This window comes from Tiliqua scincoides, chromosome 8, assembly GCF_035046505.1.
Source record: "Tiliqua scincoides isolate rTilSci1 chromosome 8, rTilSci1.hap2, whole genome shotgun sequence".
Taxonomy (NCBI): domain Eukaryota; kingdom Metazoa; phylum Chordata; class Lepidosauria; order Squamata; family Scincidae; genus Tiliqua; species Tiliqua scincoides.
The window spans coordinates 10,895,412-10,909,794 of record NC_089828.1 but is presented as its reverse complement, the minus strand read 5'-3'; the positions used below and the strand labels follow the sequence as shown (position 1 = coordinate 10,909,794).

At 44.2% G+C, this 14,383-nt stretch overlaps 1 protein-coding gene across 1 annotated transcript in view; it reads left to right on the top strand.

Moving 5' to 3' along the window:
- ADAMTSL3 (ADAMTS like 3) overlaps positions 1-14,383 on the top strand; it is a 203,650-nt gene that overhangs the window by 38,531 nt on the left and 150,736 nt on the right. Inside the window, exons 3-4 of the mRNA XM_066635419.1 lie at positions 6,987-7,114; positions 9,170-9,215. Coding sequence (XP_066491516.1) covers positions 6,987-7,114; positions 9,170-9,215 — 174 coding nt within the window. The remainder of the gene's footprint in view (positions 1-6,986; positions 7,115-9,169; positions 9,216-14,383) is intronic.

The window sequence follows — 14,383 nt, the reverse complement described above, 5'->3', positions numbered from 1 at the left end:
CCTATAAAAGGCCTTGCAAAAAGCAAGGCCAGCCTTTCCTTCACTGCCACTGCTGCATCTCAGACATCTCAAACAACAAGCAGTGGAGGGAGCCCTCATCCCACAGCTCATTCGAGAGGTCGAACAGTTGCCCTCACACTGATAGCAGTTGTGCTGGGCCAGCGTGGGCTTCAGCAAGTCTCTGGAGGGCCACGGCCTCATTGGAGACTCTGCCGCAGAGCTCCCTGCGGGCTGCATTGGGTATCCTCAAGGGCTGCAAGTGGCCCCAGGGCCAGGGTTTGGGCACCTCTGTTTTAGAATGACAGTCTGTTGGGACCCACCACAGTAGTGATGTCATTAACCTGGAAGGGATGCCATGGCCAGAAGTGTCATCATCAATTTAGGTTTAAAACCTTAGCTGCAGTCAGCAAGGGCCCATTACACAGCACTCTTGTGCTATTATTTTGCATAGCTCAGAATTCAAACATCCCAGCTCAGAAGTCATAGCAGAATGCAGACTTGAATCCTCCTCCAACCACACAGCCTTCCCCTCCTTTCCTGCGTCCCATCTTCCCACTTATTCAGGGCAAAGCACCAGGCCTCTCTCCTACCAAGTGACCACCCTGCCCAGTAGCTCTGTTCCCTGTATTTTCAGCTCTGTATTTTCAGTGGTGGCTGAGCTACGTGCTACGTGACCCATTTGAAATTGACTCTTGGTACACACCTAGTGGTCCCAACGTCCAGTCTAAGAAATGCTGGCCTAGATCCAAAACTCTTCTCAGTACAAGGGAGCTTGTGTGTGTGTGTGTGTGTGTGTGTGTGTGTGTGTGTGTGTGTGTATCCACTGGTTTATTATGCTTTTGTCTTGCCTTCTGATTGATCATAAATTACTTTTTCATTTTGTAAAATGGCATGGTTCGAAATGGTTTAATTTTTTTTTTTTGGCATGGTTGGTTTGAAGAACACAAGCCCAGCAACCATCTTGGGTAAATAGAAGTGTTTGTCCTTTAGGTCCTGTATTGTACTTCTTTATTCTTATTCTCCAAGAGTGTATTATGTGATCACCATGAACTCAGTTCAGTTGAGCTCAGTGTGTATTTGTCTGACAGATCAGTGCTATGATCATACAACATATGGAAAGCCTGGAAGGTTCTGAACATTATCCTATGGAAAATACAGATGATTAGGTGTTCTTTATGTAACATTCCTTCTTGCTGCATCAGTACCACTTAATCTCAGCCACTTAAGGCCAAGATCAAATTTCTTTGTCAACAGACTTTATGTTTGTGAAAGCAAAATTAAGGCAGCGTTTGAAGGTTACTGTGTCTGCACTTCAAACCTGTGTGTAACCTGTGCTATGGAAAAGTAGTTATTGCTGATTGAATAGTTAGATGGGCCAGTGCATTAATCTTTTTTGTAGGTTACTAAATGCTGGGATGAAGACTAGGAAACATAGTTTACAGAGCCAGGGTTTCTAGCCCCCAAAAGGAATATTTGCACCTTAGTTATATGTAGCCTGTACCAGTCCAACCCAGTTCTTGGAAGCTCTTTTGGGTTTGTCTCCCCTCAGCCCAGTAAATTCTTGGGCTGCAGTCTGCATAAACAAGAGGAATTGCATGTAAGCCTTTGCCCCCATTTTTGGTATTTGAATTGATAAGTCTTATCTATGATCAGATGTTCTGGCAGTGAGAGTTCCAGCCTTGGCCACTTGGCCCAGTGTGCTAGAACTCTTCCTTGCAAGTTAGTCTTCTTCAGCAGCACTCTAGTTAGTTTTGCTGTGTATTTGCATTGGATGTTTTGGATAGCTTTTTAACTTATTTAGAAGTGAAATTGGCTAAACTACCATTTTCAAGGAAGGGTCCAAGAATTTTAAAAGCAGTCAAGGACCCCTGGTTTCAGGCAAAACCACTGATGGTTCTGCTGCTTGAAACAGAAGGTGAGGCATGTATCTGTGAGCAGATATTATATTTTATTACATGGTGTACATTGGGGGTGCCCAAACCATTGGGGGCCATTTGCGGCCCTGGGGGACTCCTAGTCTGGCCCGCAGGGAGCCCCCAGTCTCTATTGAGCCTCTGGCCTGCTGGAGACTTGCTGGAGTCTGCACTGGCCCAGTGCAGCTGTTCTCAGTGCAAGAGCTGTTTGATCTCTTGTGTGAGCTGCGGGTTAAGTTTTCTCTTTGCTGCTTGCTGTTTCACATCTGTGAAGCTGTGTTTTATAGCTTGAGCTATCGCGAGACCTTGATTCATTCTTATAAGTTCCATCTCTAATACATTTATGTAAATTTATTCAAATTTTAAATGTTAATTAATTAATTTTTTTCCTGGCCCCCGACAGAATATCTGTGAACTGATGTGGCCCTTCTGCCAAAAAGTTTGGATGCTCCTAGTGTATATGATGCAAGGTGACCAGATGTCTTCTTTTTCCAGGATATGTCCTCTTTTTTAACCTCCTATCCTGGAAAAGAACTTAAATGTCCTCCTTTTCTATGTGAGCAGGCCCCTGCAGACTGAACATAGCCTCCTTGTAATTAATAAATTATATGTAATATACATAGTTTTAAATTTAATAATACGTAATATAGTATTTAAATTAACCACATGAAATCAATATACAAATGTTTTTAACTTTTATTTTGTCATGTCCTACATTTTTCTTGGATATCCTACAGTTTGGGGTACCTTGTCCTCTTTTGCGATTATAACATCTGGTCACCCTGATGCCTTGTAGAGTTGCAAAGGCAGTATTAAAAAGTCCCTGCCTCTAAGAGGCATACAGTTTAACCAGACAGGATCCTTGAAGCAGCTGACAAGCTGAGCTGAGCTCTTCCATCTGCTCTGAGCATGGGAGGATGGAGGCCAGAATGTGCAACCAGATCAAGAAAGAAACACCTGAATGTTGTGGTTTCTTGAAAGATAGAAACCTTCTTTCAAATTGTAAAAATCCCTACGGGGATTTAAATAGCCTGCCTATGTAAACCGCCTTGAATAAAGTCTAAGGAGAAATCTGAGGATCAAGAAAGGCGGTATAAAAATACCTGTATTATTAATATTATTATTATTAATTATGGTAGGGAGGGCCCAATGTGGACAAACACCATTCTAGTAGCCTGACTCTTTGGTTACTGTTGAGGGAAATGAAGATAAGCCAGAGACAATGTGCACAAACAGAGACTGAATTTGGGAAACTGTTATACTGCATCAGAATATTGGCATATATACAGTATAGCTCAATATTGCCCACAGTGACTGGCAGCAGCTCTCCAGGGTTTCAGATGGGGGTGTTTCCTAGCCCTGCCTGCAAATGCTGCCAGGGATTGATGTTGGAACCTTCTGCATGCAAAGCAGATGCTCTGTCACTGAGCTAACAATCCCTCTTCAAAGGATTTCGAAAGAAGAAGGGGGAGAGATGGATAGCAAGTTAGGCCATTCTGAATCCATTTATCCTGTACAGGTATTCAGGTTTGCCATCCTCCATAAGCTAAATCAGGAAAAGCTGCATGATGAAAACAAGGATGTTTTCTTTCTTATGCGTAGTAAGACCTTACTGATCTGGCAAGTGGATACCATAGGAAAGTACTGGGTATTGAGTAAGATCATGGATGCCTGCAGGTCAGCATTGTCTACGCAAGTTAGCAGTGGCTCTCTGACAACAGTTTTCCTCTGACCTACCTGGAGATGACAGGGATTGAAACCAGGGACTTCTGCATAAAAAGCAGGTACACTACCACTGAGCTACAACCCTTTTCCCAAAGGGCTCTTATGTGGTCAGGGGCACTGACTATGTGGGATTTTTCTGCAAGTTCCTTGTGACCTGCTTGGGTGTCTTATGTTTGCTGATTTCCCATGAAAGCCATCCTTGTGTGCCAAAAGTTTCCAGATATCGAGATAAATCCAAAAATTGAAAGAACCGTTTTTGGCTATGTGTGACTTTATTTGGCTTGACTATGCTGTGCTAGAGTGTAGGTGAGCTCCTTTACCTGCCAGCAAAAGCAACAGGCTTGTTGGGAGATGTTGTTTCTTGCAGTGCTTACCCAGGCACCTTGTCTGTTGTGGGGAAATGAGCACCATCTTGAATAATGCAACTTGGAGTCAGAGCCCTGATTGGTGACTCTGCACTGGATGTCCCAAGTGCATGTCCCACCACTCCCAAGGTGGCAGAAGGATCAGGTGGCTGTAAAGAATGTACAGAGGACAGAAACAGCTGTGTTAAAAAGAAATTGTTTAACCTCCAACTTGTTTTGAAAATTACTGTTTTTTCCCCCAAGGGAGAACATTACACTTGACAGTTAAAAGAAGCTAATCTTTTAGTCTGCTCAGCCTCTCAGTGTGTTAATAACTAGTGGATGGGGCTGTAGTCCAGTGGTGGAGTATATGCTTTGCATATGAAAGGTCCTGGTTTCAATCCTTGGCATCTCCAGCAATGGCTGGAAAGGATCTGTGGGCTGAAACTGCAGAGATCTGCTCCCAGGCAGTGTATCCAATCCTGAGCTGTGTGCACCAGTTGACTGAGTCTGTAATCTTATGCATGCTTTCCTGAGAGTAATCCCCATTGAATTAAATGATACTTGCTTCTGAGTAGATATGCATAGGATTGCAGTGTGACCCAGTTAAAGACAGTTAAGACATGTTCGTAAAGACACGCTCCTAATGTTTCTCTACATTTCTTCAGTCAAGACAATGGGATCTGCTGCAACCTGTTTAATCACAACCTGCAATCTGTTTAATCACATCAGTGGTCCTGGCATGTTAGCTTTTTCTTATGTATGTAGCATGCTCAGGGCAGGAGCCTGATCCATCTTGGGATCATGGTGACAAGGTAGGGGGCTTAAAGATCTATATATGAATATATTTCAAAATTAGAATTGCCACTGCTTACCCTGGGCGCTAAGCAGAGACTTTTCAATCTCCTGCTGCAACAGGAGATAAGGGAGTTGTGTGAATGTTCCTCCCCATTCCCTTCCTGATCCTACTCCCCACCCCTGGTCTCTTTTCCAAAGTTACAGGCAAATTGATACATTCCTTCATAGCTTTGGATAATTGTTTGATACACATAGAGTACAGATTGCAAATGTTAAAAGCAAAAGAGCAACTACTCTGTTTTAAAAACTGCAACTTCCCTGTGTGTTTCTAAAGAACTTCTTTCCAGGCAAGAAATAATAGTCAAGGTTTTTAAAAATGTGAGCCATGCTTTTGGGTGCCACTAGTGTTTTCATTAACACCATGTAACTGCCCTGCAGGAGCTGTCAGGAAAAAGCAGCAGAGCTTGCCAGCTAAACCAGAGTCTCCCAGAAATCTCTGAAACATTTGGTATTTGGGGGAGGGTTTGTGTTGCCTTCTTAAACTGTAGTAAGTCTCTAGTGGCATAGCATGTGCTTTGCAAAGCATGTCCCGCATTCAGTCTCTGGCATCTACTATTTAAAAGGATCTCAGGTAGGAAGGCTGGGAAATGCTAGTGATGGGTGAACTCCCTTTGGCTTGCTGAAATTTTCAACTCCTTTTTTTTTTTCTTTCTTTCAACCTTTCATGTGAGAGGGAGGGAAAAAATGGTCTCTTCAAGCTCTTGCAAGAATACCACCAACCAAAAAAAGATGAATAAATTATGCTCCTTCCTCTTCCAATCCACCCACTGCCTTGTCAGGCCAGAAAAAAGAAAGGGGACTATTGGTTGCAAAGAGGGATAATTAGGGACAGGATACACCTTGCTGGGATTCTCCTTTATTAGAAATGACACTCTTGAGCAGTGTAATTTCTTGCTGGGGAGTGAGCAGGGGATTTGTAGTTCCCTTTGCCTCCTGATCTGAATTGTTAGGTAAAGGAAACTGCAGATCCCATGTTCCCCAGAAGAACATGCTATTCTTGAGCCAATTAAGGAAAGGCCTGGCAAACTGTTCCCTGTACTTTGACCCCTGTTGCTTTAACAGTGGGTTCCTAATAGATTGGTAATAGAGAATGGGTACTGGGAGATAGAATAGCGCAGTGGTTCCCAACCGTTTTAGGTGCTGCCTGATTTATAAATGCCTTGGGGTGTGGCTATAATGTTGATTGGGCAGCAGAGCGCCTCCCCCTCCATAGCAGCTTGTTTAACCCTTGATGTACATAGTCTAATCTGTCCTGTTAGTTTCACAACCCAACCAAAATTGGGTCCCAGAGCCACAGTTTGGGAACCACTGGAATAGCAAACCCTGTTGTATGCTGGGCCCAAATTGAAGTGGACCTGGGTTTGTATCACAAAAGAACTGAGTCTTTTCAAACTGGGGGAGTTCATTCTCTGATGAATATGCTTTGCGTGTAGCAATTCCCTTGGCTCAGTCTTTGGCTCCTCTAGTTAAAGAATAAGATAGCCAGTGAGAAACCTCTTTTTGCCTGAGAACCTGAAGAGCTACTGTACAGAGATACTGTTCAGCTCTGGTATCTCTGATGGGACTGGCAAAGACCCTGTCTGAAACACTGGAGAGGTGCTGCAGTTACATGTTTATTTTCTGGATCTATGTTCTGATTGAAGAAATTATATAATCAATTTTTATATGTTTAATCATATGCTTAATTGCAGTTTTACGTGTCCTCATTGCATCATGTCACTTGAACAGGAGCAACATCTTACAGCAATACAGGCAAAGTTTCTGAGTTGTCTTTCTGAAGCTGTTCTAGGCTTAACCCCTCCAAGTGAGAGGTTTTACGTCATTTTGCAGATTCGTGGGGGCAGGGGATCTCTTCCAAGGTCTGATGCTCCTCGTTGAGTTTAGAAGCCTCAGAGGTGAATATGAAGTTACAAAAGAGGGAGAAGAAAGTGTTTTGAAACTGCATTTTTTTTTTCAGAGCAAGGATGTATTTTAAACCAATTATTTTTCTGTCGACATACTAACTTACGTGCTTTTGGAACATGTATCTCTGCTTGTTACCGCCAGACTAGGAATCTCCCCAGTGTAAATAACAAGTTAAAAGGATTTGCAAAATATGCAGCTTTTCTGAATTGCCAAGTTACTTTTCTTTCTGTCATGTTTCCAGACCTCAAGAATTACTCAGTCTGATGAAGATAAAGAAGGTGGCTGGGATGCCTGGGGAGCTTGGAGCGATTGCTCGCGGACTTGCGGAGGCGGTGCATCCTATTCCCTAAGGAGATGTTTAAATGGCAGGTTGGTTGGTTGTATTACAATTAACAAAGTCATGATTGATATAAAACTGGGAGGGATTTGTCTGTATTCAGAGGCCTGAATTTCCCATGTTTCCAGGACTAGTTTTATTAAAATAAATTTCAGTGAAGAATCACTGGCTATTGCCTTATCTAGTGATAGGTGCAAACCCTGTGTAAGATGTTACTTGACCCATGGGTGGAGGTAAACCATACTAATTCAGAGAGTGAAATTCCACAGAGGCACTTAGAAAAGGACAAAGGACTAAGAACATAAGAACAGCCCCACTGGATCAGGCCATAGGCCCATCTAGTCCAGCTTCCTGTATCTCACAGCGGCCCACCAAATGCCCCCAGGACTGTTGAACCTAATCTGACTGCAACAACACTCTTAAGCAGGGGTGTCAAGCATAAGGCCCACAGGCCGGATACGGCCCCTGGAAGCAATATATCCAGCCCTCCTTATATTTGAGCTCTTGGGCAATCCTAACTTGCACTGGAATGGGCAGACCAGGGGGCCTGTGCTGTATCCAGCACAAGTTTCAGACTGCTCATGGGTCAGCCTGAGGCAAGGGGAGGCTTTTCCCCTTATCCCAAGGAGAGCCACAGCAGCCCCAGTGGGGTTGCTTGAATCTGTGCAACCTAAAGAGATGGCGTAAATCCGAGCAGCCTGGGACTGCCCTGGGCTGCCCAGGAATGGAGCTAGGATCTGGAATAAATGCCAGATCCTGGCCCCACCTTCCACTTCCTGCCTGCCCCCCCCAGGAACGCCCACCGCTTGCCCTCCTCCATCCCCTGCTCTAAAGTGTAGTTTGGTGCTGAGGCCTAAGGCCTTAATCACCATAGTGCTGATGGCATATTTTTTGAGAGTATATTCTGTGTTCTTTTCAACCACATAGCATAGAATTTCCCCTGCTTTCTAGTGTAAATTGCCCACACATGGAGAGCTGGTTTACTGCATGTAATCAGGAGATGAATGCAATGTTGAGAGGAGCCAGGGGGCAGGGAGGAGGAGGAATAACCTGGGATGACTTATCTCTTCCTGCTGTAAAGCACTCCCTTTCTGGCGGCCTGTACTGCATATACAGAGGTACTGCCCTTCCATGCACCTCCGGAGGTATGAGTCGCAGCCTGTTTTGCTCATGAATAACTAGCTTCATACAATTTAGAGGGTTCTTTTGTTCACCATGTTGTAAGTCATTTCTGAAGCAGAATGCTGATAAACTAAATAACTTTTTGTGCATAATATTTCAGAAATGTATTAAGTTTGGACTTTTTAAACCTAACCGGAGAAGCTGTAACTGCTTCCTCAGAGAGTCATGCTAACCCAATCTTCCAAATCACGTTAAGAGCCCAATCCTAACTTGCACTGGAAGCAGGCGGGCCAGCGAGCCTGCACTGTATCCAGCGCAAGTTTGGGGCCAAAAGCAGTGCAGCCCGAGGCAAGGGGAAACCTTTCACCTTACCCCATGTCGTGCTGCAGTGGTTCCAATGGGTCTGCTCAGATCTGCGCCCCCTGTTGTGGTGCAGATCCGAGCAGCCCGGAGTCGCGCCATGCTGCCAGGGAACAGGGTCAGGATCCGGCGGAATGCAAATCTAATAAATAAATAACTATTGGATCCTCCTGCTTCCTGTGCACCCCTGGGAACACCTGCTGTCTGCCCTCCCTATGCACTGAAACACCTCCCTCCTGCCTCCTCCCTGCCCTCCCCATGCCTCCCCCCCCCAAGACCCCTGTGTTACCAAGCTTGGCTAACACTACGCACTCTTTCCCCAGGGCCCATGATGGCATGGGGAGGCCAGTGCACATCCATGCGCCAACCTATCTCCCCTTTGAGTGGTGCAAAAATGCTGTATGGCACTTTTATGATACTCCTGGGCCAGCACAAGGGACTTGTGTTGGTCCAAGTGCAGGTCTGAATTGAACCCTAAATGTGAGAAGCAGTAATATGTATCCAGTATTTGGGTGAATAATTGATGGGAAAAGATAAGTCTTTCGGTGTTTCTTGTATTTAGTTATTGTGTCCATTGTATTCAAATGTTTCTTTCTTTTTTCCAGGAACTGTGAAGGCAGGAATATTCGGTATAAAACCTGCAGCAATAGTGTGAGTGTGATTGTATCATTTTTCTTCTTTTTTTAAACCAAATAGCTGTCAAGTTTCAGGGTTCAATTTGCTTTTGTAAAAACAGACTGGCAGAGCCTTAAGAGTGTCTTTTTTGCCAAGCAGGTTTGTCACATTTTGCATGTGCAAGTCCTTAGCATATATGCAAAATAAATGCAAATTGTTTTTCTTAATTACTCTGTTCAAATATAGGGGAAGCATCTAAGCATATAAGGGCTCAGTCCACCCCTTCACTTGGGCCTAACTGCTATGTCATTGCAAAGTGCTTTATGGCCTTTTTGTGACAGCTAGCACCAGTGCAGTGCATGCTGTGCCAGCTCACACTGGCTAGGATTGGACCCTGAGGCATATAATGTTATTAATGACTCTGAGATAGTGGACAGTAGGCTGTTCCTGTGCTCTTGTGTTCTTCTAGGCCAGGCTGAGTTCAGGAGTTGTGTGTACTTAAACTGAAAAATCACACACTATATCCTTTGTTTTTCTTTGCTCAGTGCGGCCCTGACTTCCATATTATCTGTTTTGGGTAGCTTTCCACCATTGTATAAGCAGTTTTAATGAATATATGCACTGGTCTACTCCTTTTGGAGAGTGATTCTCTCCTTCTTGTGATGAAGCAACTCTGGTGTGTTTTTAAAAGATCTGTAAATGATCTGTGTGTGCTTTTGCAAATGCAGTTCATAAAATAAATCGTCTTCTTGTCCAGTGCTACACTGTCTGGTAGTGGCTCTGTGGAATGTCTCCCACATCTCAACCCAGATTTTGTACTTTTGTAAAGCTCTCTCTCTCTCTCTCTCTCTCTCTCTCTCTCTCTCTCTCTCTCTCTCTCTCTCTCAAGTTGGTAATGCACTTTGTTGATTCACATTGCCATAGAGAGGTCAGCAGCCAAAATGTGCATAAGAGCCACAGAGTCAGAATTGGAGACCAGGCCAAGAATTAATTCAAAGTCAGAGTCAGGAATGTGTACTGAGATGAAGCTCGAGAAATAAGATTGCACCATAGCTTGGATAAGGACTGCTAGCCAAGAGAGCAAGTCTAAGCAAGATAGGAAACAAGACAAAATATTAGGTACAGGAATTAAGGCATTAGGGTGGTGTCAGGAATCAAGGAATGTTCCAGAAGGTGAAGTTAAGGGGAGAAGTCAATGCAGGTTCCTTGTTGCTGTTGTCTTGTCCTATGGCAATTTCTTCTAGGTTCTCTTTTCCTAATAATTTGCCATCATCCCTGGAATCTACACTGAATCTCTACTGTGAGATGAAGCTGTAGCAGTGGATCAAAAGAACGAGGGGTGTCTGTTTGTATCCTCACTAGCTGCACTCTTGATACTCTGAGGGCACAATTCTAACCAGGTCTACTCAGAAGTAAGTCCTATTTTGTTCAGTGGGGCTAAATAAATAAATAAATAAATAAAGTGTGCTTAGGATTGCAGCCGGGCAGCTCAATCCTGAGCTGCCCAGGACGCGCAGCTGCAGTGGCGCCGAGAACGGCTACCGCTGTATCTTGCACACCTCAGCCTGCCACGGGCGGGGCCTTGGAAAAAGGGGACTTTTGTCCCCTTCTCCCAGGTAAGGAAGCAGCCCTGCAATGGGCCCACTCACTTTACCGCCGACCAAAATGTTGGTGGCAGGTAAAGCTGTTCATGTAGGGCGCCCACCCTGCACTAGCCCGGCGCTAGCCCAGCACTGTCTGGCACTGGGCTAGCATGGGTGGTAGCCCGGTGGTAACTGTCACTGACGTGCCCTATAGCACCGCCAATCTCAGGATTGGGCTCTAAGTCTGCAGTCCTACATAGATGTGCTCCAGTATTCGTGGGGGGGGGGCTCTATTCCAGACCTCCCCAATAGATACCGGGGATCTGTGGATCCTGGGGATGCCCATTAAAGAGTTAAATGAAGAAAGAAGGCAAAAATAGCTTTTCTTACTGATGCGCAGTGAAACCACTGTGTTTTCAGGGCTGCTGGCAACCTTCCGAGCTGCCTTCAGCCTCCTCCTGGTTGTTTCAAGGGTCTCTTCCCCCACGGTAGTCCCAGAATGCAGCACAAGGCATTTTCTTCCTGGTCATGCTGCATTCTGGGACAAAGAAAGGAAGAAAAGCTGTTTCTGCCTTTTTTTCTTCCCTTGACTTACTTTTCAAAGGGCACCCCCCAGTATCTCAAGATCTGCAGTTAATTGAAAGAACAGATATCAGATCCATGGATACTGGGGCCCACTGTACACACTTTCCTGAGAGTAAGTTGAATTGACAAGCATAGGATTGTGCTGCAAGAATCAAAAGTGTGTCACCTGTGGCAGCTTCCTAGCAACTACTTCTGAGCACCACCAGTGAGGAAAACCAGACTGGAAATGTAACCTGTTGTTGTTTGCAGGAGTGCATGCTATTTAACACAATTTCAGTGTACAACCTGTAAATTTTTAAATAAAGAAAAGCCTTACAAAGACACCACAAACCTCCAGTGTTCTCTGTAATATCTGTTCCCATGAAGCTAGAAGTCGATAACATTGTTCCTGGAACTTCTCACCAGTTGGGGAACTGGAACACAAGCATGTAACATTATAAGTATACTTTTAAGCTTGCAACCTGACCAGGCCTGTTGCAACTGTCTCTGCTGTTTAAGAACAACATTGTTTTTCTCCTCCTTTTTCCATAAAGGTACTGTTTTTCATCCAACATGGCTACTCCTATGAATAATTAAAACCTGATAAAAATAAAGACCCTAAAAAATATGATTATAAGTCCAAGTGAACAGAATGGGTTACACCTGGCACCTGAAAGATAACAGAAGGGATCAGATGTGCGTGTCTTGTTAAAGAGTTTCCACACTTTGGGAAAAGACTCATTCTCCCAGAGCTACCAGGCCGGAGGTCTGGTCTAGAGGGTAGAGCCTTCGTTTGCATGAAGATAACATCCACAGGTCACCAGTTCGAGGACACTGGCACCATGAATGGTGAGACCTTGAAGCAGCTGACAAGCTGAGCTGAGTTATTCCACCTGCTCTTTGGTGTGAGCGAAGAAGCATCTTGGCTGCCCTCCATGTGAGAGATGAAGGAGCTGCTTGTCAGCTTGGGTGGGAGGAAACTGGAGAACAGAATGTGATACCAGATCAGAAAGATCCATCTGAAATGTTGTGGTTCTTGAAAGATAGAACCTTTCTTCAATTGTAAAAATCCCTACGGGGAATTAGAACAGCCTGCCTTTGTAAACCGCCTTGAATAAATTTGAGGAGAAATCTGACGACCAAGAAAGGCGATATATAAATACCTGTATTATTATTATTATTATTACCACCACCTACCTAATCAGCGAAGGCAAGGGTGCATGAAGAAGGGTCTCTAGAATCACTTCTATGTGAGATGTAGTTCTTTAGAGTCTCACATTCCAGTCTGTTCAGAACTTTATGGGACCAAAAAAAACACAAAACAGTTGGAGCTGGGTGTGGAAGCAAGCTGGGAGCCAGTGAATACAGGAATGGCCCATCCATAAAGGTGACTGGCTAAGGTGTTTGCCTCAGGCTGCAGATTGGCTGAAGGCACTCACCTCTGGCTGCCCACTTACTTCCATTGCTTCTCCTCCACCTGTCACTCCCTGGGTTGGGAAAGGAAAAGGGGTCAGAGAGGAAGTGTGGAGAAGAGGAGAGTGGTAGGCTAACAGCACAGTAGGGGACATCACCGGGGAGGACAGCATTTGGCATGCCACTTGAAATGCCAAGGTGTCTTTGGCTGGCCTTGAGTAGATATTAACATTTGTAACTGATGTGAATTGTTTATGGAAAATCAATACTAGTTAGTTGCTAATTCTTCTAGATTTTGAGTTTTCTCCAGACAGTGATTACACACTTGAAAATATCCTTATAGTCTTAAGGGCTAGAGGCTTGATTACTTTTTTAAGTAAGTTTCTTAGGAAGTTGAATTCTTTAGCCAGTGCAATATTCAGTGGCTTTTCTGTACTTCCATGGAAACATGGCATATAGCAAACCTACTTATAAACATCATATGCTTCCTGGATTCAGTGGTTGTGTTGCAAGTGTTCTAAAATAGGACCGTTACGCCCTTCAGAAGGGAAGTTGCGCTTAGGGGATGTCTTGAATCATTTTAATCTCCTCTAAAGCCAGCCAGCTCCTCGCCCACTTTTATAAAGCTGTATGGTGCCAACTGGCTCCTTCTGCAAAAGGCTTGTTAAAAAACAAAAAGGACCTTGAATTGCTACAATCTTCCCCCACCCTGCCTTGGATGGGTTTTATAACACTGGAGCCACATAATGGAGCAAACTGCTGGCACGAGCCAGTGGAACAAACCCTTTGGTGAGGAGAGTCCAACACATGCAATACTGGGATATCGGATACAATGCCTAATTGCTCCCCCTTTCACAAATAAGACCCACCCGTCGTGTACCACTTCATTCTGCGTCACTGTCTGTGAATTTCAGTTCAGATCTAATCTGTGCTGTGCTCTTAGGCAGTGTACCGACTATTGTGTACATTCAACGCAGTAGTTATTTGAATTTGCTATTTGTTTGTGACCTAGGTTCTTGCACTGTGATAAGGGGACCTTGGTGATTGTGGTTGCATAAGGAATTTGAGTTTGGCTGCCCAGGATCCTTTGTCTGAGACCCAAAGTACCTTCTCTCTTCCAAAATAGTTACACTCGTATTGGTTGCATTGCTTAAACTTCCTTCCCTGAGCAACTTCCAGCTCTGAGAGTTTAAGCCAGGCCTACAGCTATACCAGACTTTACCCAGTCTTTTGGGGTAAAATCTTTAGATTTTTTTTGGTTAAATATATTGCTGTAAAGCAGTGGTTCTCAAACTTTTTAGAGGACCTAGAGGATGCTGCCTGATTTATAAATGCCAAGGTAAGACTATAATGGTAATTGGGCAGCAGTGCTCCCCCCCCCCCCAAGTAGCAGCTTGTTTAACATTTGATGCACATAGCCTAAGCTGCCCTGTCAATTTCACAACCCACCAAAAGTTGGGTCATGACCTACTGGTGGGTTCTGGACCCACAGTTTAATAATTGCTGCTGTAAAACAATTTCTGTTTAATCTTTCTTCATGCAAATTGCAACCCAAAATGACTTTCAATGAATTACAAAATATGATTACACAATAATAAGCAACCTGTAGCAACAAATGAAAGTCAACAAAACAAAGCAATTTCA